Source organism: Electrona antarctica (assembly GCF_951216825.1).
Source record: "Electrona antarctica genome assembly, chromosome: 23".
Taxonomy (NCBI): domain Eukaryota; kingdom Metazoa; phylum Chordata; class Actinopteri; order Myctophiformes; family Myctophidae; genus Electrona; species Electrona antarctica.
Window position 1 is genome coordinate 14,629,635 of NC_136804.1, and position 23,318 is coordinate 14,652,952.

General features: G+C 41.2%; 1 protein-coding gene across 10 annotated transcripts; it reads right to left on the reverse strand.

Annotated features, from left to right (window-relative positions):
* Positions 1 to 767: 767 nt before the first annotated feature.
* cax1 (cation/H+ exchanger protein 1) lies at positions 768 to 23,292 on the reverse strand. Of its 10 annotated transcripts, none has more exons than XM_079493874.1 (20): positions 23,084 to 23,292; positions 21,843 to 21,983; positions 19,169 to 19,305; positions 18,026 to 18,134; positions 17,120 to 17,236; positions 15,134 to 15,195; positions 14,365 to 14,559; positions 13,213 to 13,398; positions 12,696 to 12,795; positions 12,174 to 12,315; positions 10,775 to 10,958; positions 10,224 to 10,323; positions 9,507 to 9,625; positions 8,591 to 8,628; positions 7,361 to 7,623; positions 4,385 to 4,518; positions 2,366 to 2,460; positions 1,693 to 1,837; positions 1,493 to 1,601; positions 768 to 1,288 (listed from the first exon to the last, which is right to left on the reverse strand). In XM_079493874.1, exons 1-20 carry the CDS (start codon positions 23,157 to 23,159, stop codon positions 1,206 to 1,208), a joined length of 2,535 nt encoding a protein of 844 aa, XP_079350000.1. In that variant the 5' UTR covers positions 23,160 to 23,292; the 3' UTR covers positions 768 to 1,205. The 10 variants fall into 10 exon arrangements, with proteins under 10 accessions (XP_079350000.1, XP_079349998.1, XP_079350007.1 ...); XM_079493872.1 differs by having other exon boundaries at positions 4,385 to 4,521; XM_079493881.1 differs by having other exon boundaries at positions 7,508 to 7,623; positions 23,084 to 23,290.
* Between the last annotated feature and the right edge of the window lie 26 nt (positions 23,293 to 23,318).

A 23,318-nucleotide genomic window follows, 5' to 3' on the forward strand; every position in this document is an offset into this window, starting at 1 on the left:
TATGTACATTAGGCCACACATTTCACACTAGACATGTTTTGGAACATGTTATGAACAAAACCAATAGCCAAAAACTGTCAATTATATCCAAACATTCAATTAATGCCAAACCTTTTTCAGGCATGAATTTCAAAATATTTCCAAGAATTTCATGACCGTGCCATGGGAACTTAATATACTATTCATTTTTCCCATCGTTTTACACAAGTTTACAATGGGATCTAGGTTGAAGATCAACAAAATGTCCCTTTAAAAACATTTGATTTCATAACTACAGATTCAATTTGACACATGTGGGACCTTCCATTTAGGCTGCCAACATAACATTGCATACATTTGGCTGCACTGTTTCCCCCTTCTGCTGAAGCTTCTAGTGTGCATGACATTGCAGCCACCATGTTAAACACTTCATTGCTTTTACGGACTCCGTCCAAACCCCCACTTTATGTCAAACGGTTTTAAAACGGGAAACTCAGATGTTGAGCTGTATTTGTGGATGTGTTTTGAGTAGACAGTTGACACACACACACACACACACACACACACACACACACACACACACACACACACACACACACACACACACACACACACACACACACACACACACACACACACACACACACACACACACACACACACACACACACACACACACACACACACACACACACACACACACACACACACACACACACACACACACACACACACACACAGCTGTGTGATATAAATCAGACAGCAGATTTAGAAGCACAGACACAATATGACTGTTGGCAACACTGTATTACAAATTTATTTTCTTGATATAAAACATGTCTGTCCGTGACACAATTTCAAAATTGGGAGTTCCAAGTACACTTCAAACATGAATTGAGGCTTTCAACACAGACACACTTAATCTCTCCCCAGTGGAGGTTGTAACAGTTAACCTATTTGTAACAACTGGGTTTGTGCCTGGCTTCCTTCATGTACATCTTGCAGTGAGCGATGTCATCGGTACCAGTCGTGAACATTCAAAACAAGTACCTGCTAAATACGACTTGGTCACATGATAATATTCAGAATTGACAAGGACCGACCATCAGATGCATGTTCTAATCACTGCGAGGGTCCTATGGTAGCTGTGCAGGTACCACTGGGCCCAGGGGCCTCGGAGAGAATACTGAATAATGCATCTACAGAAAAGAACAGATCGTGGGACATCAAGCATGTAAACATGCGCGAGGAGACGGGGCGAAGAAGTACAGAGCCAGTAGGATGAGGTAGACCACCACCAGAGCGGTTCCTGAGGGGACAAAACACAACTGATGGTTACCAAGGTTATTAGAGATGACAAAACGTCCAAGACGGGAATGGAAAGAAATAATCAGTGATCAAAGTCCATCCAACTCCCAAGCCTCCTCCAGTAGCAGCATTTATGTCTTCACTGTCAGCATGTCATTCAATGCAGGTTCATATGCATGTATGAATCACTCTGTCATGTCTTTACCCTGAAAGTAGTCACATTTCCCATCCATGAAGATGTAGTTGACCAGAATGACGCTGAATATGCTGGCCCACAGGTGGATGTCACTGAACACCAGCACGAATCCCACGTCCTGCGAAATAAAAGTCAACACAGTCTGAGACACACTTCTACTAACAGACCTAAATAAAAAGGACGTTGCTTGTTGTACATTGAAAACTTACGTAGATGGAATTGAAGAGGATGAGGAGAGGGATCTGAATCATGCACACCTGCACAGCGATACAGCTGCCCACTTCAAGGCTGAAAACAAAACAAGGGATCTGAATCATGCACACCTGCACAGCGATACAGCTGCCCACTTCAAGGCTGAAAACAAAACAAGGTCAAGTGATGGACGTTCATGACAGTCTTTTTCTGTTCAATATTTATTTTTTTCCTAATCTGCCTCATGGGGGTGCCACACAAGGCCTCTTGGCTTGGTTCTTACTCTTCTTACTCGGGGTCAAGTTACATCAATATTGGTGACCTATTGTTGTAGTTATAATAGTTATGCTAGACTTATCTTCCATCAGTGGTAATGTCCTTTTGCTTATATTGGTGGAATCCATTTTGTTTGCATGTGATTATGTGCTAATATCGGAGTGAACTGGGCACAAAACAAAAGCAACAGATACATGTGGACTTACAGTTTATAATGCCCATTTAGGTAGCCAATGCAACCAAGGTTCTACCATGGTTCAACATTGCTTAAAGATTTAATTCAATAGTCCTCACTACACTGAAAATTAAAGCTGAATGTATACCGGTGTAGCTTGCAGAGATTTGCTTGGAGATCTGTTTTTGGCAACATCGGTGTACTGTGGAGTATAAATCGGGCCATAAAGCAGCCCTTACCTCAGGCTGATGTTGTTCTGCAGGGCGAACTGGATCCCGTTGACAATCTCAGGGAGCTCAGGGACCATGGCCAGAACCGTGACACCGATGAAGTACTGAAGACATGAGGACAGACATCATTCAGTTAAGACATCTTGCATCAAGCCTTGCAAAAACACATTGTGGCTGCCAATTCATTCATGTAAACAAGGTATACTTGAAACATATTAAAGTGATCCTCATGACTGGGTTTGTTAGATACTCTTCTTTCTGCTGTTGCATTCTTGTTTCTCAACAACTTCACAATAGAGATGTACTACGGATACAATTTTCTCCTTCCCAATACCCATACCTTGCTTATGCGTATATCTATTCTACGTCCGAGCATAGACATGGTAACGCCCCGCCTGCCTCTGATTGGCCTACCGACACTGCCCGTCTTGCCTGTCCACTGAGAAGCAAGGGTACTCTTCCGTGGTGGGAAATAATACAGTACAAGAGAATGGCGACAGTAACTTGTAACTTTAATTTTTGTAGAAGAGGCTAACTAATATTGTTTGTGCCGTTTGCTTTGATTGAATAATTGATTGAACACGTATGTAGGCCTACTATGATTTGATTTGGCTGTGTTCTAAATTAAAGTGTTAGTGTTGATTATCGTGTATTAATGTAATTATAGTAAACTAATACTATTATACTAAAAAAGATAAAGATCAAGGTATTAATCTAATTATAGTAAACTAATATTATACTAAAAAAAGATCAAGGGAAAACTTTTTATAGTACAATAATGTTTCAAGTTTACACATGTATACAAATAAACAGGCCAACGGCATAAACAATATTAGTTTGCCTCTTCTACAAAAATAAAAGTTACTGTCACGCGTGCCAAGCTGTCATTCTCTTGTAGTATATCGTACTTGTATTATTTATTTCCCACCAAGGAGTAACCTCGCAGCAGACTATCTTCCATCTCGGAGGAAGCTCTGGTAAGGCCGGCAGTGTCGGTAGGCCAATCAGAGGCAGGGCGTTATGTCTATGCTCTGACGTAGAAAATATATATGCCTTGCTTATCAGTCGATAGAGTACCAATCTGATGCTAGTGTGTTATTTAAACGAGTCTAGGACAGTGGTACTCAAAGTGTGTGTGTGTGTGTGTGTCTTGTATAGGAATCATACATATAGAGGCGTATCATTCTATATAAACAGGTGTATATTCTATTAACCCTTTGACCTATGTATGCTTCAATTTGTTCTCTGACCTATGTATGCTTCAATTTGTTCTCTGACTGAGTGTATTCATGTGGTCCCAGCACTGTGTCCTCTGTGTGACATGTTGCATGTTCCATCTGAACCAGTACAGTGTTGCAACACCACAGATATTCTGATTACTCCCTCAAGATCAGAATTGGTTGGGTGGGGAATATGGTATGATGCTCTGTGCAGTACGATAACTTGTTGTCATGTCAAGTCGACCTTTTGGCAGAATCCAAATGTTCTGGCAGTATCCAAATGTTCTGGAAGGTTCTGAGAAAAGGATGACTAATGTGTTTTGGTGAAATCTTGGGAAGGGCTACGGGACATTCGTGTGCCGGCCCGGTACTGGTGATATTGTGAAACCATTGGTGTTGTGAAATCATGCTCTATATAATCTGAGGGCAGTCAAAGTGAAGTCAGCTAATAGCCGACTAAACCGACGGACCATATCTCACTTTTGGTTCATCTTGCTTTGTATGGCAATATCATCCTTACTCTTTGTACTTATCATTTTGACTGAATCATTTGAACTCAGCCAACTTGTATCATCTACTTTATCTTTTGACTTACTCTCATTTTTGTATTATCTTCAAATAAACCTTTTTGATTAAGACCTAATTGCTTTGCCTCATTATCTACTGGAAAATTGACAATCCTCAATAGTCTGTGTGATCATGCGATAACTTGCATGGCATCAGAATGTCAGACTGACTTACTCGCCGATACCATAATTTTAGGCAGAATGGTCAGCTTTTCCGGAACAACTGTATTTTTCATGTGTACCTGGTTAATGGTGGAGTGAGTCAGGATGGGCTGGAGGTTCTCCGTGGTGAGGTCGGCGCACGCAGCCATCAGCAGCGTGGCCATGATCAGCACACCTAGCGCTCTCCACCGAGACCAGTGGACAACATGGTGACCTGCTGGAAAAACACACACACACACACACACACACACACACACACACACACACACACACACACACACACACACACACACACACAATGAGGTGCAGGAAATAAGTACTCCCATGTCCATCGCAACCACGCCTTGTTAGCCATTAGATTCTTCTTTTGGGGAAAGTGTAAGGTTGTTATAGTTTTGCATTTTATTGTTTTTTTTTTAATTTATAATGTTTTACCATTTCATTTCAATTCTTTTGTAAGGCAGGTTTGCTTGTTTTCATTTAGTTTGTATTCATTTGTGTTATTCTTTAGTTTTTTAATTACAATGGGGCATTGGTCGGGGCCAGGCACGATAGGGGTGCATACTTAGTTAAAACTGGCACAGTTGAACAATTGGAAGAATGATTTTGTTTCCACCGAAAACACTAGGTCGGTAACGTTTCGGGCCGCAGCCCTTCCTCAAACCTTCAAGGGTCTGAGGAAGGGCTGCGGCCCGAAACGTTACCGAATTAAAGTAAAGATACTTGGGAGCCTGAATTGGTGTGCCGATTTTTAAGGGACCAAGAAGTCACGAAGTGACTTTGGTCACTTATTGTTTTTGTGTTTATTTTTCTTCTTCTTCTCCTTCTTCCGCCAAAAATAGCTGTTCTGGCTGAACCGTGCAGTCGGTTTTCACGAAACCCGGTAATCTGATAGAGGGCCATGCCAAACGGTGACTATGCGAAACCCATCATGATTGGCCAAATGGTGGCGCTATAGCACTCATTGATGCAAAACTTGCAAACGTTGAACGTGCATATCTCATGAACCGTTTGACAATGACACTTTGATACACATGTGTCTCCTCATGCCGAACAACTTTCGTGTTCTGACTTTTGACCTCTGACCTTTAGATCACCCGCCATTTTGAATTATATGAAAAACAGTTCAAATGTAACTTCTCCCAGAATCTTTGCTCAAAATGCACGAAAACTTCTACACGTGAACTTTGGACCTATACGGACAAATAATCGTAGCACAAAAATAATGTTTTTATGAACCAATGAAAATTGCTGTTTTGTGAAACTTCTGCACCTAATACCTATATGAATACTGAATGATGTTACTGTTTAGAATGAGTCAACTGACTGTCTGCATAGCTCAGTCGGTAGAGCTCTCACCGTTGGACCACAAGGTTGTGTGTTCAAATCCGGGTAAAGACAACTCAGTGTATGCATTGTGTGCTGCAAGATTTGTGATGACTCAACTATAGAAATATTGAAGTAGATTACATTTGACCCATCAGGCACTAGGACAGGGTTCCCCAATAGGCGGCCCGCGGGCCATTTGCGGCCCGCGGAGCGCCCCCTTGCGGCCCGCGGAAGATTTCCAATGCCTATGCATGTCAAACTGGGCATCCTTTTCAAATGGGGTCCTGCCCTGAAAATTCATTTTCGACCTCACGCGTGCGGACTCGGCCCCCAGCCTGGTACCCTAGTCAAAATATGGCCCTCGAGGAAAATTAATTGGGGAACCCTGCACTAGGACATGGCATCACAATAATAGAGATACTAGTAACTGAAATAGTGTAATAAATCTCATTTTGTAATAGTGTAATAAGTGCGTTTAGTGCAATAGTGTAATAGTAGTGTAATAGTGTAATAAATGTAATAGTGTAATAGTAGTGTAATAGTATAATAGTGTAATAAGTGTAATAGTGTAATATTGAAAGTGTATTGAGTCAAATTTTGTAATAGTGTAATAGTAGTGTAATAGTGTAATAAGTGCAATGTGTAACACCGTACTGTACTGTACTATACTGTGCTGTACCGTACTGTAACATATGGTACTGTACCATACTGTGTTGTACTGTACTGTACTGTACTGTACCATACTGTGCTGTACTGTACTGCACCATACTGTACTGTACCATACTGTACCATACCGTACCGTTATGAGCATGTAGATCTAATTTCTAAAAGTTTGAGTACTTATGCTGAACTAACACTGAATGATTTTCCTGTTAACAATGGAGTAACTGATTGTCTCCGTGTAGCTCAGTCAGTCGAGCTCTTGCCCTTGGACCACAAGGTTGTTGTTTCAAACCCGGGTACAGACAACTCAGCTCGTCAGTCTTATGTGTGCATATTGTTCTTATTGCGCATTGTTCTTCTTCTATCTTGGTCCCGCTTTATCGCTGCTTGCAGCTATATTTTCATTTCTTATTTGACTTCATTTTGATCCAGCATCCAGCCTATAGGTATTGATGTACGTGTCCTTTTTGACTGTTTGTTCAGTCTCCTCTACTACTTGAAATAAATTGGCAAACACAAATCCACGAAGGACATTTGTTAGACAATACACTCTTGGTTAGTGATCATGTTTTGTACACCCTTGTTTTTATTTGTTATTTTTTTACCTGTAGTTTATTATATTGTGGCAATTTGTGGGCGAGCAACGCCGTCCTTCTGTGTGATATGAATTGGGCTTTAGTGAGTCAGTGTTGCCATGTCTGCTAATTATAAGTGACTTTGGGCTTGTTTTTCTTGTAAAAAATAATTGTGCAATGGGTTTCTTGGGTTAATTTTCGGCCATTTTCAAATAGCCAATGTATAGGTTCAAAGTGCTCATGTAGACTAGTCGCTTCTTTTTGGGCTTGTTTTTATAGACCTGGCTCTCACAAAATCCAGAAACAAGGTTTTTAAGGTCCACTCACCCTCCTTCTGATCACATGCTTGCATGCAGGAACACAAACTCACAAGCAGCACATGCATGGAGTAAAGTTGCTTCCTTGCTCCCTGAGACAGACATGCACATGTGCATGCACTGCATGCACGCACTGCATGCACGCACAGTCGCACACACACCTTCCACACACCTGTTCCATGGCTGGTACTGGCAGTAGTAACTGCACTATTAATGCTCGTGTTGTCTGTCTTCAGATGGTCAGTGGTGACCTTGACGTTTGTTGCCGTACTCGTACCCTCTTTTGGGTACTGACCCTGACCTTGACCCTGACCCTGACCTCCTTGGCCGTCGCTGATGTGGATGTCGTAGATGAAGGCGTGGGTCTTCAGGGTGAAGATGAGGCCGATCAGGTACGCAGCAGGTAACATCACGGCGATGGTGTAGACCAACGGCCTGGAGGAACACAAGAGATGTTTGGCTAGAGATGCACCGATACCTGGAGTACAAGCCCTTAATGGACAGGATACCACTGATGTGGTTGACTGTATACCATCTTCACTTCAGATGATGTCGTTTTCCATGAGTATTTCATCATCTTACTATTTTTTTTTCCTATAGTATGCGATGTCATGCAGTATGGGTGGGAGGGACTGAGGGTTTTCTTTTTCTCTTTCCTCCTTTTTGTTTTTCATAAATGAAAAATGTATACTGTATCATGCCAATTATATAACAATGTATAACCTGTTCTTAATAAAAAAACGTAGTTGACCAAAAAAAAGAGATGTACCGATACCATTTATTCCTTCCGACAATACCCATAACTTGCATATTGGGCGATACGGAGTACGGATCCGATACCATTGTGTAATTAACAATCTAGGACAGTGGTTCTCAAAGCGGGGTCCAGATTTTTTTTAAACACGATTTTTTGACAAACATTTTTAGATTTTTATTATCGTGAGAATAATGGCTTCCATTTTCGCATTGCAACTTTTCCGGAATAGAAAGCCTGCAGTTTCTATTAGCTTGGATTCCCCATCGATGATGTCACTGGTGGACGGGTCTCTAAACTGCCCACAGCCCTCCTATGAGACACAGACTGAATAGAAAGAAATAGTGCCATTTTATCACGATTATTAGTGAGGATTATATGAAGATAGGTTGAAAAGTGGTGAAGTGGTCCTTTAAAGTGCAGCTCCAAGTGAATACAAGAATTATGTAGATTGTACAGTAAGAGTATAAAACAGTAATCAATTCAAAATATTACTGTAAATTACTGTATCGGCAGCTTCGGAACAACTCTATTTGACCCAATATTTTCTTCTTCTCCTCCAAGAGCTGACATCTGATCTTATAGCAGTACAAACTCTATGATAGAGAACATTAGTCAAAGTGATGAAATCTTTCTAGAAGTACTTACTCTATGTGAGATAGAACCCATGGCTGGCTGGCTTGAGTCTGTTAACAAAAACAAAAGTACACATAGTAATCATACAAGTCATGCAGCCAAGCTTCAGAATTTAAAGGAAAGACTATTCCTCTGAAATATTATGTGGACTGTGATAGACAGTCATGCAGGTATAATCTTAAGTGAGAGAACAACTATTTTGAACCAAAAGTCAAAGCTATGGAACAGAATGCAAACGCAGCATTTATAAATGAAACCATTGCACAAACCATTGTTCTAAAAAAAGAATTTAGATTCCGTTTAATACTGCAAAACCTGCATATTATGTTCTCTGCTCATCTTATTGCCAGTAAAAAAAAAACTAGGGCTACACTAACACTCTCTGCGTGTGTGTGTGTGTGTGTGTGTGTGTGGGCTACACTCTAACACTCTCTGTGTGTGTGTGTGTGTGTGTGTGTGTGTGTGTGTGTGTGTGTGTGTGTGTGTGTGTGTGTGTGTGTGTGTGTGTGTGTGTGCATGTATATGGAATACAAGGAATGATGTGCTCAACCGTTATGTAGTTTCGTTTTTTTTAGCTGCCTTTCTGCCATACATTTCTATGTCAAAGATGCACAGGAGGGAGCACTGCTATTCCCAGCGCTGTTTCAGCATTCTGAGCATCCAGCATTTTCTTTGGTGGGAGCGCCCAAGTATTAACTGGTTCCAACTTTTGGTGAGGAGTACCGCTCAACAATGTCACGTTTTATCATGGTAGCTGTGGCTGCTCAATAACATGCCGATAACCTGCTCAACCTGACTTTGTATCATTACTGCAACAAGTCCATGTTTAACATAATTTTGCGCTAATAAATTTAGCACAGTTTCCTGGTAAGGACACGCTGTGATGACACCGTACCATGACATAGAGACAGTTCTCCCGGTAGCCTACCATGTCATAGTGACAGTCCTTGCACATAAAGGGCGCCGTGGTGTTTCCAGGAATACTAGAACATTCATCACAGATCAGATTACCGTAGGTCTTGGAGAACAGAGTGGGAGCAAACACACCTAGAGAAAAACAGCTGCATTAAAAACACACAGCAGGTAGTACAACATACCTAGAGAAAGAGAACATTACGGTAACAGCATCTAGAGAGTCTGCACACTGGTACTGCTGAAAAAGCTCTGCTCTATTTTTATTGCGTAGTCAATGTTTGATTGAAGCATTTTGACGCAATACAAATACAAAGCTTTTTCAGCATTAACTTTTTATTTTGTGACAATGCTGCTTGTCTTGCACCTGGGCTACGGATGTGCGCGCACTACCTTTCTCATAACATCTAGCTATTAAACATACATGGAGAAAGACAACATTAAGGCAATATCATGGTTAGGTTTAAATATACCTTAAGACAACATTACACATCATAATCAAACAAACATAATCTAAACATTTAACACACCTAGAGAAAACAAAACTACACCAACATATGGCTTCAGAACTGCACATACCTGTGGTGGCAATATAGGTTGAGAACATACTGTATACCTCCTATAGATCTGTTGGTGGCATTATAATTGATAGAGACATCATGCATACATACCTTATAGATATAACATACGCACATACCTCCTATAAATATGAGATTTACATGTACGTACATACCTCCTACAGATATGAAGAGTAAAGCTGCGCTCACACCAGCCGAGCGGCTGTTGAAGCGTTGCTCTCTGTGTTTAATGCCCCCAATGATCATACAGATCCCCTGGACACACACACAGTTGACATGAGAGAACAGAAATCCTATCAAAAACAATTCTGCTCAGGAAACAAGACAGTCTGGATGCACCACTAGCTGGAAGCCATATTACTAACCCAAATGGTATACTGTGTCATTATCTACAGTACTCAACAAATGCATCTTTGATAATGTATACCCTTCAGTGTAGCATTGTCGTCTCTGCCCGTCATTGCTAGTTAGCACTGCAGCCATACATAGCAGAGATGTGAATTTGTAAAATGCTGCGATCAAATTCAGTCAGACAATCTTCTTGCCATTTCCAGTCCCAATGTCATCATGATCTAAAGTTTTAAACAGCACTGAAGAACACAGAAGTACCACCCAGTAGAGAGCCAAACAGCTCTACCCGTTTCACTTTACAGGTTTCTGCTTCAGTACCACTAACAAAGTGTAATGCAGTGTTGAGGATACTCACAGGGATGAAGAGGATACAGCCCAGTAGGGTTCCAGTGAGTGCAGCCTTGACGATCTCTTCGTAGCACTTGGAGCCGGCGCTGTGGCCCTGCAGGAGAGCCGTAATGTAGAAAGTCATCTCTGTGATGGAACCAAAGGTGGCGTTGACCACTGCCCCCACAGCGAAGTTACTCTGTGCAGAAAGGCTAGAAAACACACGGAAAAAAACATAAAATGTCTTAAGGTGTTGTGTCATCACGAGCACGTGAGAAGTTTAATCCATGTGTTTTCTTGTCGTACAGCACACATGCACTCGCACAAAATATCATGGATGACACATCTGACCAGATCACTTTTTAAAATATGAAGGATGGCACATCTGACCATATCACTTTTTAAAATATGAAGGATGAGACCTCTGACCAGATCACTTTTTCCGCACATGTCTGTAGACCAGTGCCTATGGTTTTTACCCCCACTGAACTCTTAAAATAACATGCATGTCTTTGTAATGAGGGGTTTATTCACTGCAAACCTACTAGAACACCCCTCACAATTTAGTTGTAGATGAATTGCTGGTTGCCGATCTGCTTTTTTTAAAAACCTTTGAAAAGATCTTGAAAAATTGTGATACATTCTGAATTATGGAAAACAAATCTCTTTCCGGGGTCCTTGGCACAAAGTATCTTCAGAAGGGGGTCCGCAGTCAAAAACATGTGTGAGTACTTGATATGAACATTTTTGAGAATCACTGACTCCGATCAATTAGCATAACCTTTTTCTTAATAATAATAATCATAATAACGTGAATTTATATAGCGCCTTTCAAAAACCCAAGAAATATTTACAATTACAAAAAATGCTGGCGAGAGAAGTTCCCAAAGTAATACAAGCTTGCAGTTTGAGGTTTTTATTTTTTTTATAATTTTTCAAAGTGGCAGAGGGAGCATGGCAGAGGGAGCACATCAAGGCCCTTACATGCCTGTCCCACTGCCCGCCACTGGGGGGCACCACAGGCCTATTATGACCGAGACCAGACAATCCATAACTGTCAATAACCAACTTGTAAACCCAACAGTTTTCTGAAAAAGTATTGGTTCTCAAACTTTTTCCATCTCAAGGACATTATATGGATTTTGCCACGGACCTCCATCTCAATATTTTGTTCCAGGGACCCCCTGGAACGATTTTAGGTAAAAACGTCACAATGTGATGCCTTGTGAGAAAAGAAATAGATAAGAAGTTTTCCAAATTGATTAGAATTAATTTCCATTCTTTTAAATAACATTGTTCAAAACAATCGGCAATCGTTGGTCTAGATTAGAACTGTCCAAAAATCTGGTAACAGTTACTCAGGCTCTAGTGGTTATGAGAATGGGAACCTGGCAATGCCCATTCCAATGCATTAGGAAAGATTTTACCTGGCAATGCCCATTCCAATGAAGTAGGAAAGGGGGATGATGGAGGAGATGGCTGTGGCAAACTTCACCTCTGAACTCGTATAGATATTGCCACGATCCATGTAGCCAATTATCAGTGTCACCAGTACCAGAAGAAGCATGTCTGCAGGACAGTGGAGTTATGGACTAAAGACTGATTACACAGCACTGATTGTAGCAGTCATGGTATACAAGTTCATTAGTGATGCTTCTGCTCACTTTATTTTACTTGATGTGGGGGTTGGGGAAATGGCCTAGGACAATGCAAGCATACATATATGGAAAATAAACCAGCTACGCTGATTTGATTAACTCTAGCTGGTTCCGTATACTTGTTGAAACCGTCACATTACAGAAAAAAATAACAGTTTGGAATCAACCAAGTAGATTTTTATCAAGAAAAGCGCCTGATTTAAGCAAGCCGGTTTACTGTTTTTGTTTATCTGTAGCCAGGAAGAACCACCATGAGCGTTGAAATGAGCCCATATCAGTTTAAAGGGATACTGAGAGCATACATGTGGATTCCTTGAAAAGTGTATTTGTAATAGTACACATTAAAGGCGCGATAGCAGCACAGGATCACTTTTGTCTCACATCCACGGAGCTGCAAAAAATGAAAACAAAAAAAAAGAAAAGAAAACATGACACTCATTTTACCGATTGAAAACTTTACACTTTACCTCCCATTGGCCAGCCGGGCGCCTGATGGAGGGGAAAGGAACAACGTGTTCCTTCCACACGCTACGTCCGGCCTGGCAAACTCTCCCCTGTCAGGTGAAAAGAAGCGGCTTGGACTACTCATGCATAGAAGGACGCACGAGGTCAGTCCGCTGCCCCCCCAGGTTAGCAGAGGAAGTGTAGCACCCAGGATTACATTAGATCACATTTTTCAAGGAAAAATAAATAAATAAATAAAATAGGTTGGCCCTGGCGACTTTCAAATAGTAAAAATAAAAGGAGAGATATTGCTCACATTCTTTTGCCTCGATAATTGTACATATTTCAGGAAAGCAACACATACGTTTTTGGGCGTATGGATGTGGATGTCCTCCGGGGGCATGAGGAGCACGGTGGCCAGGGTGCGGGCATTCATCTTGGCGACAGGGATGGTGAAGACCAGGAGCCAGGAGATGATGCACACCAGAGAGTGGACCACAACCAGGACCGGATAGCCAGACAGCAGCCACACCACGGTACTGAACCGCCACTGAATGGATGACAGCTGTATTAGTTATTCTTCCTCAGAGTCAAAGCGAAAGTCTGAGGAAGACACACCTGGTCAGTCACAAGCCCTTCTAACTTCTACTGGCTGAAGCGCGCTGGACTTATTATCTTGTTTATCTTGGTTTTGTTTTTAACTTTTGCTCTTACCTGAATCTCATCCTAACACCTGAAGTTACATCCAGGCATCAGTAAAGGTTCATCTCTGTATAGAGAACAGACTGAGGCTGAGTCTAACAACACTGACTAAATGCTAAAAATATTAAAGTTTTTTTCTGGAAACTTTGAAAACTTGATTCAATATATTCATTTATTTTAAATCATGTTGCTATATAACGTTGTCGGGTGGAAGCCTTGTATGTCCAAAACGGTTACTTTATTATTTTAAAACGATTTAAAATAGTGAGAATAGCTGATCTACAAGTTGTGTGCTTGTAGATTGTCTATTTTCACTATTTTGGTGCCATCACTCTTGTTGCGAACAAAGGTCGCTTTTACTAGGAAATCCTGCACCTCGCATCTGTCACACCACCATATATGGTTACCCTTAGATCTCCATATATGGATCTGACCACATGACATCATGGAGACCCTTAATGCCTCCATCTATGGTCACACCTCGTGACATGTCACGCCACCATATATGGCCATCTCGATATATGAAGATCACAACACTGACCTCATCTAACCCTGGATAACCATACGTGGAGAAGACTGGATCTTCACCTAGATCTGCATATATGGAGCCGGCCAGCAACTCTTGTTGATCTGACCTCATCAAACCCTGTACACTCAAGCCACGCTCCATATATGGCCAGTGACAATGTTATACAGGTATAACATTGTATACGACTATACGTATACAATGTTATACAGGTATAACATTGTATAGGCTTTCCAGGTCTTAACGGGTTAAGCTAAATGTTCTGGAAAAGCATTACGACATCCTTACGACAAAGGGCTTCTTTTCCTGCAGTGGCAGACCGGTGGGGACAGGGATTTGGATTTCGATTGGGACAGAGACCTCCTCCAGGGGGGCAGGTGAAGACACCGAGATGGGTGTGGAGTTCTCCGCCCTGCCGAGCTCTTCTCTGTCTTCAGTGTCCACCTCCTCTTCCTCCTGGATCGTACCACTGTTTGGAAACTCCTGTACCACACAAGTACCAGAAGAGAAACAAAACGATAAGATTTAAATTGTGCCGTCTGACATAAACCCCTCATCTCCATATTCAAACTTTTTGTGTGTTTTTTTCCCCCCGTAGAATCGTAGATTAACACCCTACTTGATCATACTACAGCATCACAGCATCAAAGGTAATAGATCCACACGCTCGAAACACTGGGCGCGTTTGGAAATACCGTACCGGAGCGAACTCTCCTATTAATTTCCGAACGCGCCCACTAATTTTGAATTTGAATCCTGTAAAGTAACAATTTTGGACATATGAGGTTTCCACCCGACAGACGATATTCCGGATAATCTGTCGATCCCAAATACAGTCTACCAATCTCCCTGAATACCTAGATAATCGTTTCGCATTTATTTTTTCATAATAAAAATAAAATAAGGCAGTTGAAGACTCAAGCTGCATTTCAAGCTTGCTACTTTTGATGCTTTTGTGTGACGCTGTAGTATGATCAAGTAGGACATTAATTTACAAAAATATAATAAAAAAGAAAGAAAAAACTGTAAAGTTAGACTATGGACTCTATAATCTTACCCCCTGTATGGACTTCCCAAATGGCCATATAAAGTAAAAGGTCAACTTCCAACACAATTTCCCTGGGAAAAAAAGGGGAAAAAACAATTATTCTCAATCACCTTTTCAATTAATTTTATTTCATTCATAAATTATTTAATTGCGACTGTAGGTCTGTAGGACTGTAGGTTGGGTGCATACACCCAACACCACATGTACCAATCACTGTGGATGGTAACCCCCTTGACTACGTTGAGGAGTTCACGTATCTGGGAAGTAAGGACAATGCGTGCAGCAGGGACATCTGTATAAAGCTCGCAGCACATTTGCAAGCCTCCAGATCATCTGGAAATCTAAGCAATACAGCCTAAAAACGAAGATCAAACTGTATAACAGCAACGTTAAGTCAGTTTTGCTGTATGGCTCAGAATGCTGGCGAGTGGTGGAGAGCGACATGAATAAAATCAACTCATTCCACAATGGGTGCCTCCGGAAGATATGTCGCATCTTTTGGCCAGAAAAGATCTCCAACGAGGACCTGTAACTAAAGACAAACTGTTACAATGTGGTACTGGAAATCAAACACAGACGGCTCAGATGGCTCGGACATCTCCTTCGAATGGATCAGAACAGCAGTCCTAAAGTAGCCCTAAGATGGACCCCACCTGGAAAGAGGAAACAAGGGAGGCCAAAAAGGATAAAAAGGATAGGACCAGATGGAAGCAGATAGTCGCAGCCTTATGTTCCACCGGGAACGAAGAGGATTAAGTAAGTAAGTAGGTCGCATTTACTATGACAACCTGTATTTCCCGTTTGTTTGTTGCGTCACCCATGCCTCCATATATGGTCACGCCTCGTGACATCACACCTCCATATATGGTCACGCCTCATGACATCACGCCCCATATATGGTCACGCCTCGTGACATCACGCCCCATATATGGTCACGCCTCGTGACATCATGGAGACCCTTAGATCTCCATATATGGTTGTGACTCAAGATTTCCAAATGAACAAAGTTGGTACAACACATGGATCTCCATATATGAAGATCACGACACTGACCTCATCAAACCCTGGATAGCCATACATGGAGCATATATGGAGCCGGCCAACAATTCTACATCTGACCTCACGGACACCAGATTAATAGTTTAACTTGTGCTTCTCAACTGTGCCGTGTTAAGAAGCTCTGTTGTTTCAGGCCTAAAAAGGTAAATTAAAAAAATTCCATATTGGGCATAACAGGGATTGTATTAGGGCATCGGCTGGGAATGCCCATATATGGAGATGCCTGATGTCATAAATATTAAGCCCATATATGGGAATGTCAATATGGCCATATCATGACAGTCTCATGATAACCAGACGTGTTGTGAGCTTGTAGATCGGCTATTGCCTATTTATGCCACTTCTTACGTTTTTGAAAGTATAAAGAAATTAAGTTATGTCATGTCTGCCCTTTGCAATCTTTGTTTAGGAAGCCTACAAGCCAATGTTAAGACAAAAAACACAATTAAGTGAACATATAAAAACAATAGATGCGACGTATCTAAATTGAGTCTCTGCCGGTCATCAAATTATTGGCACCACTGTCCTAGATTGCTTTTAAATGACACAGCGGTATTGGATCAATACTAAATGGTAAATGGTGCATTTATATAGCGCCTTTATCCAAAGCGCTTTACATAGATTGTGCATTACATTCACCCATTCACACACACATTCATACACCGATGGCGGGAGAAACCATGCAAGGCACCAACCAGCACATCAGGAGCAATTAGGGGTTCAGTGTCTTGCTCAAGGACACTTTGACACTAACTCTGGGGGAGCCTGGGATCGAACTGGCAACCTTGCGGTTACCATCCAGTCACTCTACCCCTGAGCCACCGCCGCCCTATACTACTATACGGTATCGACCGATACGCAACTTGTTGGTATCACCATTAGTATCGGGAACGAAAAAGGTTCATCGGTACATCTCTAGTGTAAACATAACGTTACCGTAAGGAGCTCCGCAGACGGTCAGGAACATCAGAGGGCAAAGAAGCAAGTAGAACAGGGAGACCCACCATCCAAATAAGAACACATAGACTATGTTTCCAAAGGTTACCACAGAACCTGTAAATACAAATTATGAATGCATATTAAAAAAGGTAGGCCAAGTGATTTTCTTTGGTTAAAATAAGTGTTAAATAGCTCTATATCTAATAGTAGGCCTACTCATTGCTACAGAGTTGCTTGTTCAGGGGATCTAAATTAAAATGTCTCAAGAGCACGGGGGGGGGACAAAATACAACCACCCCAATTGTAGAAGTTATATTGTATACTCTATATTGCAACAAACTACCATACAGGTTGCATATTATATTAACATACTGTACAATACTTGGACTGAAATATTGTATCAACATAGTCTACCATAAAGATTGTACAAGTTATATTATTAGGTTTACATACTCTACCACAGGGGTTCTCAACGTTTTTGGCCGGGGACCCCCGGAAATGCTTTGGCAATATCTCGGGACCCCCGCCCCGCCCCCTCCCGACCCCCAATATAAATTGACTGCTACAATAACCTTAACCCATTTTGGGCGGGAACCCCTTTGTGTTTTAAGCATCATGTTATAATTTAGCTATTGAAAAATAGCAGATCTACAAGCTCATAGCGCGCCACTCGGTGGCGCGCTATGAGTTTGTAGATCTGCTATTTTTGAAAAACCGTGAAAGAAAATATATATTTTTTTGTTTTTGAAAATAATTTGGGGACCCCCTAAAATAATTTGGCGACCCGCCGAGGGGTCGCGACCCACGGGTTGAGAACCCCTGCTCTACCAGACAGATTGGGCAACATTATTGTATTCATAAAAGAAAAGCAAAATAAAAGAGGAATAAAGGAGGCTTGAGGACCTGCTTGGTCTTTCACCGTGGTCAGGTCACAGTAGAGCTCTTTGACCACAGCCGACCGGTTCGCCATGGGTATTTCAGTCACATAACCCTTCCACTTCCTGAAACCAAACTGGAGGAAAACAAAGTTCAGACATGTAAAGGAAGACAGTACCCTGACTAGGGCTGGGATTCTTTGCTGCTCTCACTATCCTCTGGACTGGAGGGAGTTGCATCAGCAGCTGTACACCACCTCCCCAGCATCCATCTGTGGGCTCTGTTTCTTTATATTCCCCTTTTAGGTCTTAAGTAATTCCCTGTAATATCTATTTGGCATATAACTCAATACATTTTTCATGCTTAAGGCCAATTCAGACTCCTCCTTCTGACGTATTTTTCATGCTTAAGGCCAATTCAGACTCCTCCTTCTGACATCAGAAAGGCTTTCCGAACTATAGTTTTGAGAGTCAGGACATCAATTCTAGAGCACTTTTCCCCACAAGATAATAATATTTGAACTGGGGACCCCCCCCCCCCAAAATAATCATATTTGAACTGGGGAAATGTGAAAATGGGAATAGCCTAACTACAATCTCATGCCACGTTTGTGAGCTTGTAGATCAGCTATTTTCAAAAGTTGTGCCTTCCTTATATTATTTGACAATTTGGCCAATGTTTGACCAGTTTTTATAGTATTGTTTGTTGATTAGTTTTGATGATGTAATGGTCTTTTTTCCCTTAAAATAAGTCAAAAAGTTCTTAAACGTCCTTCCTTACATTGTCACTTTACCATCTTCCGGTTTTATTACAAAACATACATTAACCACTTCAGCCATATATGCGTTGCAGTGCGACGTGTTGTGAGCTTGTACAGTAGATCTGCTATTTACAAAAGATTTGTATACATTTTAGACATTTGAACACTTGTGAAACGGGACATTCTGCATATCGAGTACTTTTAAGTATATTTTTATGCCAATCATGCATTTGTACTTTTATTTGTACTTCTATTCAAGTACATTTTGAATGCCTGACTTTCACTTGTAACAGAGAATTTCTACGACATTGGGAGTACTTTTTTCCACCACTGACATCAACATTGTACAGTTGTTACCTTGTAGTTATTGGCCTCTCTCATGGCCTCCACCTCGTTCTCAGCTCAGTTACCTTGTAGTTATTGGCCTCTCTCATGGCCTCCACCTCGTTCTCAGCTCTGATGGTGGTCTTGGAGGTGCCTTCATGCCAGCCCTCCTCAGCATATTGTGGCGGCGTGGAGCGTTCCGACGTCCTAGACCTAGACTGACCTGGAAAGGACGACAAATCACTGAAATAACACATGTTCCAAGTAGGGCCGGGCAATGAACATATCCATATTATATCCAGTTTATCCACTGTATATCGCAGTGGTTCTCAAACTTTTTCCAAGTCAAGGATTGGCCACAGACCCCCCCCATCTGAAAAGGTTTCACGGCAGGGATGCCCATTAGAGATTTGTTTATATATATAATATATATATATATATATATATATATATTCAAAATGTTCAAAAAGTGTTTGCTATTTTTCAAAAATAGCTGTACAAGCTCGCAGCACGGCACAAAGTGAAACGCTGTGATCTTGTAGATCTATTATTTTTGAATAGCCAACATATAAATGAATAAAGTGGTTAAAATGAACTAATGAAGCCTGTCGTTAGTTTATACAGGGACACGTTGCCTCAGCTGTAATCAGCAGTCAGTCAACTGATTGGATCAATCAGCCTAGCTTCCTATTCGTCATTCACATCTCAGCTGATCATTATGTCACACTTCCATACTCAAACCTCATACCCTCAACAAGGTGGTCCCTTTAAATATGGCACTCAGTGTACCCTGACGCTTGCGCGCGGCTGCTACTTCATGTGTCGGCAAAAGAATGGAAATGCTTTGCACACCGTCACTGCTTCACAAATAGCTCTGCTTCCATTGAGTCACAGACACTGCTGCTTATTTGAAAAGGATCCCCATTAGCTGATGCCATGGCAGTCAGCTAGTCTTCCTGGGGTCCACACACAACATATTAGAAAACTAAAACATGAATTGCATTAATTCAGTTCATCAATATCAGTATATATATAAAACACAATTAAATAACATACATCAATTCTCAATTACATATATAAAACAGATTAAAACAAACACTAGTATAGAATAACTATAAATATATTTAGACTAAAGTTGTTCTTTCAACTGTGCTAACTTGTTCCAAAAATCTATAGCTCTATAAATTACTGTTTTTTTCATTGAGTTTGTGTTTGAACTAGGTACAGCGATATGCCCATTAACAGCTGCTGCTGCCAAACTGATCAGAGTCTGCTGATTCAAGCTAAATATCAATGTATTACTTATGTATTGCTTAAATGTGTAAACCATGTTTCAAGTTTGCTTGACTCAAGTTAATCTCATTAACTGTCTTGATATGTGCTTGTTCTTGTATACCCATGTTTTTTTTGCTAATGTTCTGATTTTGATTAGAATGCTGCTTAGACAAAATTCAGAGAATATCTCCCAGAGCGCGGAGCCTTTAACGCCAAGATTAACTGTATACCATTTGTTGCAATAAATGGTCAATCTACTTTGACGTGAGTGTTTCCTGTCTAAGAAAGGAGAGAGGAGATCCGCACACCGTTTTAAAAGCTCCCAAAATAATTTACGTTCATACCTGACGAAGGCCCCTGAGGCCGAAACATTGTATTTTACTCTGCTCTGTTGTCAATAAATTATTTTGGGAGCTTTTAAAGCGGTGTGCGGATCTCCTTAAGTTATTTTTTGGATCCTGCACCTTGACCATTAGTGTTTCCTGTCTAAACTTGAGCCGTGCTTTATACTTTCAGAAATAGCCTCAAAATGCCTGAAAGAAAGCATAAAAGGTCTACTGGTGGAAGTTACATTATTACTTTAAACAATTCATTTTAAAAGTATTGGGAATAGGGTTAAAATAGGGTGAAATAGCTTTAAATTCACGGAGCCTGCCAGAAGCATAGATAAACTTTAGTCCGGCAGCCCGCCAGAACCGTAGGCTACATTTTCTAGGCTTTGTATTCTTTAATACATGTTATCGGATCGCATCGATAGCCGTCTCTCGTTAGCATCCCAGTGTAAAGTGTGACAGTGGCCACTGTCATACTTTACACTCCACTTGCACATAGAGTGCATCCACTTGAACTCCATGTGCTGCCTTCAATGGCCTGTATCTCCAAATCGGCGCAATGATTGTCGTTTCTGGTGAAAACAAGGTTTTCCCAACGGCCGACAGCAGGCGCTGTGATACTTGGTGGGGTTTTTTTCTGCACCGAGCGAGAGAACAACAACCGGTCAAGACACCACACACAGCATTACGTCATCGTAACATCCGGTTACGTATATTTGGCTCTTCAAAATAAGGGTTGAAAGGGAGAAAACCATGTCAATGCTTGATAAATAAAGACATTAATTCTGGCGGGCAGTGGGTTAACACAAGAATGCTCATCCCAAAACACGCTCACCCCGGGTCAAATCCGGCAACCTAACCTCGGAGCAGTCGCCACCAGGTTTTCCTAAACATAACGTCAGTAAAACTATGCCTAAACCTATCCTTATTCCTAGCCTCAGTAAAGCTATGCCTAAACCTAACCTCAATAAAACTATACCCAAACCTATCCCTATCCGCAGTAAAACTATACCTAAATTTATCCTTTCCTAACCTCAGTAAAACTATGCCTAAACCTAACGTCAGTAAAATGAATACAAGAACCACTGGGGCGAGCGGTCCGACAGGCCTCCATACAGGACAGAAGCAGGACTACAGTGGAGACCAGTCTCACCTCGGGTTAAAGCCAGCAGAGCTTTAGGTGAATAGGCGCAGTAGTGGTGCCCAGTGTCCGGGGAGGGCGTCTCCGCTACAGCCAGGTCCGAGTGATGTCGCCGTGGGAACCGTTGCTGCTGATCAGGCTCCCCATGGTGCCCTGCCACCAAGAATCAAGGTTTATTTTTCAATTTCACTCAGGAAAGTCAGGCAGCACCAGCGGTGTACGCTTAGTTTTAAGCCATATTATTTTTCAGCCTTTTGAAAATAGAAGATCTACAAACTCACAATTGAGCATGTGATCGACTATTTTCAAAAGATTGTTTAATACATTTTGAACTTGTGAAATGGGACATTCAGCACAATGAATACTTTTCAGTATTGTACTGAACAAAATGTAGCCAGTGCCAAACTTTAATTTGTACAGTCTCAATTTGGTTTCTCCCACAAAGTTCTTTGTTGGCAAGTGGACATCAGACCTCGCAGACCACACACACACACAGTGAAGATAATAAAAACCAAAATGCTGTAGTGATGATTATGCACGCAGGTATTGTGAGGTTGTCACCCGATGCTCCATAACCGTCCTGGTAAAACATCTGTGACTAACATGAATCTGCTGATGGTCATATGGAATGTAGCCTCCTGTCCGTCTGTGACTGACCACATTAATGCTTTAAATACACTGGTGCTACAATTTACAAGTACAAATGCTGACTGACTAATAGCTTATATACACCACGTGAAATTTTAAATAATAATATTAGCCTATTATCATTCAAGACCCCACTTTAAAATCCACTGGACTGTACAATAATCAGTGAGTGTTTGACATGAGTACTCTGGAGTAGCCTACATCTCTTCTTCATGTATGATTTCAATGAACATCGCTGTTTCAACAGATAGTTCATGTAATTGCATTTTAATTTATAGCCCCGTGATGTATCCAGTATCCACAAAGGAAATGTAATTTAAATGAACACAGTAAGATTAGGCTACTCTGATCTGGAGGAGACAGAGGGGCACAGGAACATTAATGATAGGCCATTGAACACTGAACATTGAATCGCATACAGGTGATTTTAATTAATCCTGATTAAACAGTAACAAACACTCACGTGTGCAGAAACGTGGAAAAAACACGTTTAATACTGTATAAAATATCCTAAAGAAGTTTGAGGTTAATACATGTCCCACGTTTATAGTCTTGTAAAAACAGTAACATTTCAGGGTTATATGTCTAATTGTCTATAAGCTCACCTGAACTGCCTGCCGTGGATCTTTTTCGGACGTTTTCAGCATCACTCGGTACAAGTAAAGTTTTTTTTTCAGACATGTTTAATTAGTTTCATTTAGTTTTATTTTCCCAGAACAGAACCTCTGTTGCTTCAAGTTGCCTCACACTGTCGCTCCTGCTCTCAGCTGGTTAATTACTATGACATCCATCTACTGGCTGGGACTGCAATGATGCATTCTGGGAAATGTAGGCAGTCTG

Coding starts and splice junctions, on each gene's coding strand:
- cax1 (XM_079493872.1), bottom strand. CDS start 23,159: ATGTCTGAAAAAAAAACTTTACTTGTACCGAGTGATGCTGAAAACGTC. Junction 21,984..23,083: donor ATCCACGGCAGGCAGTTCAG/GTGAGCTTATAG, acceptor TCTTGGTGGCAG/GGCACCATGGGGAGCCTGAT. Junction 4,522..7,360: donor CAGTACCAGCCATGGAACAG/GTGTGTGGAAGG, acceptor GTGTTTTTCCAG/CAGGTCACCATGTTGTCCAC.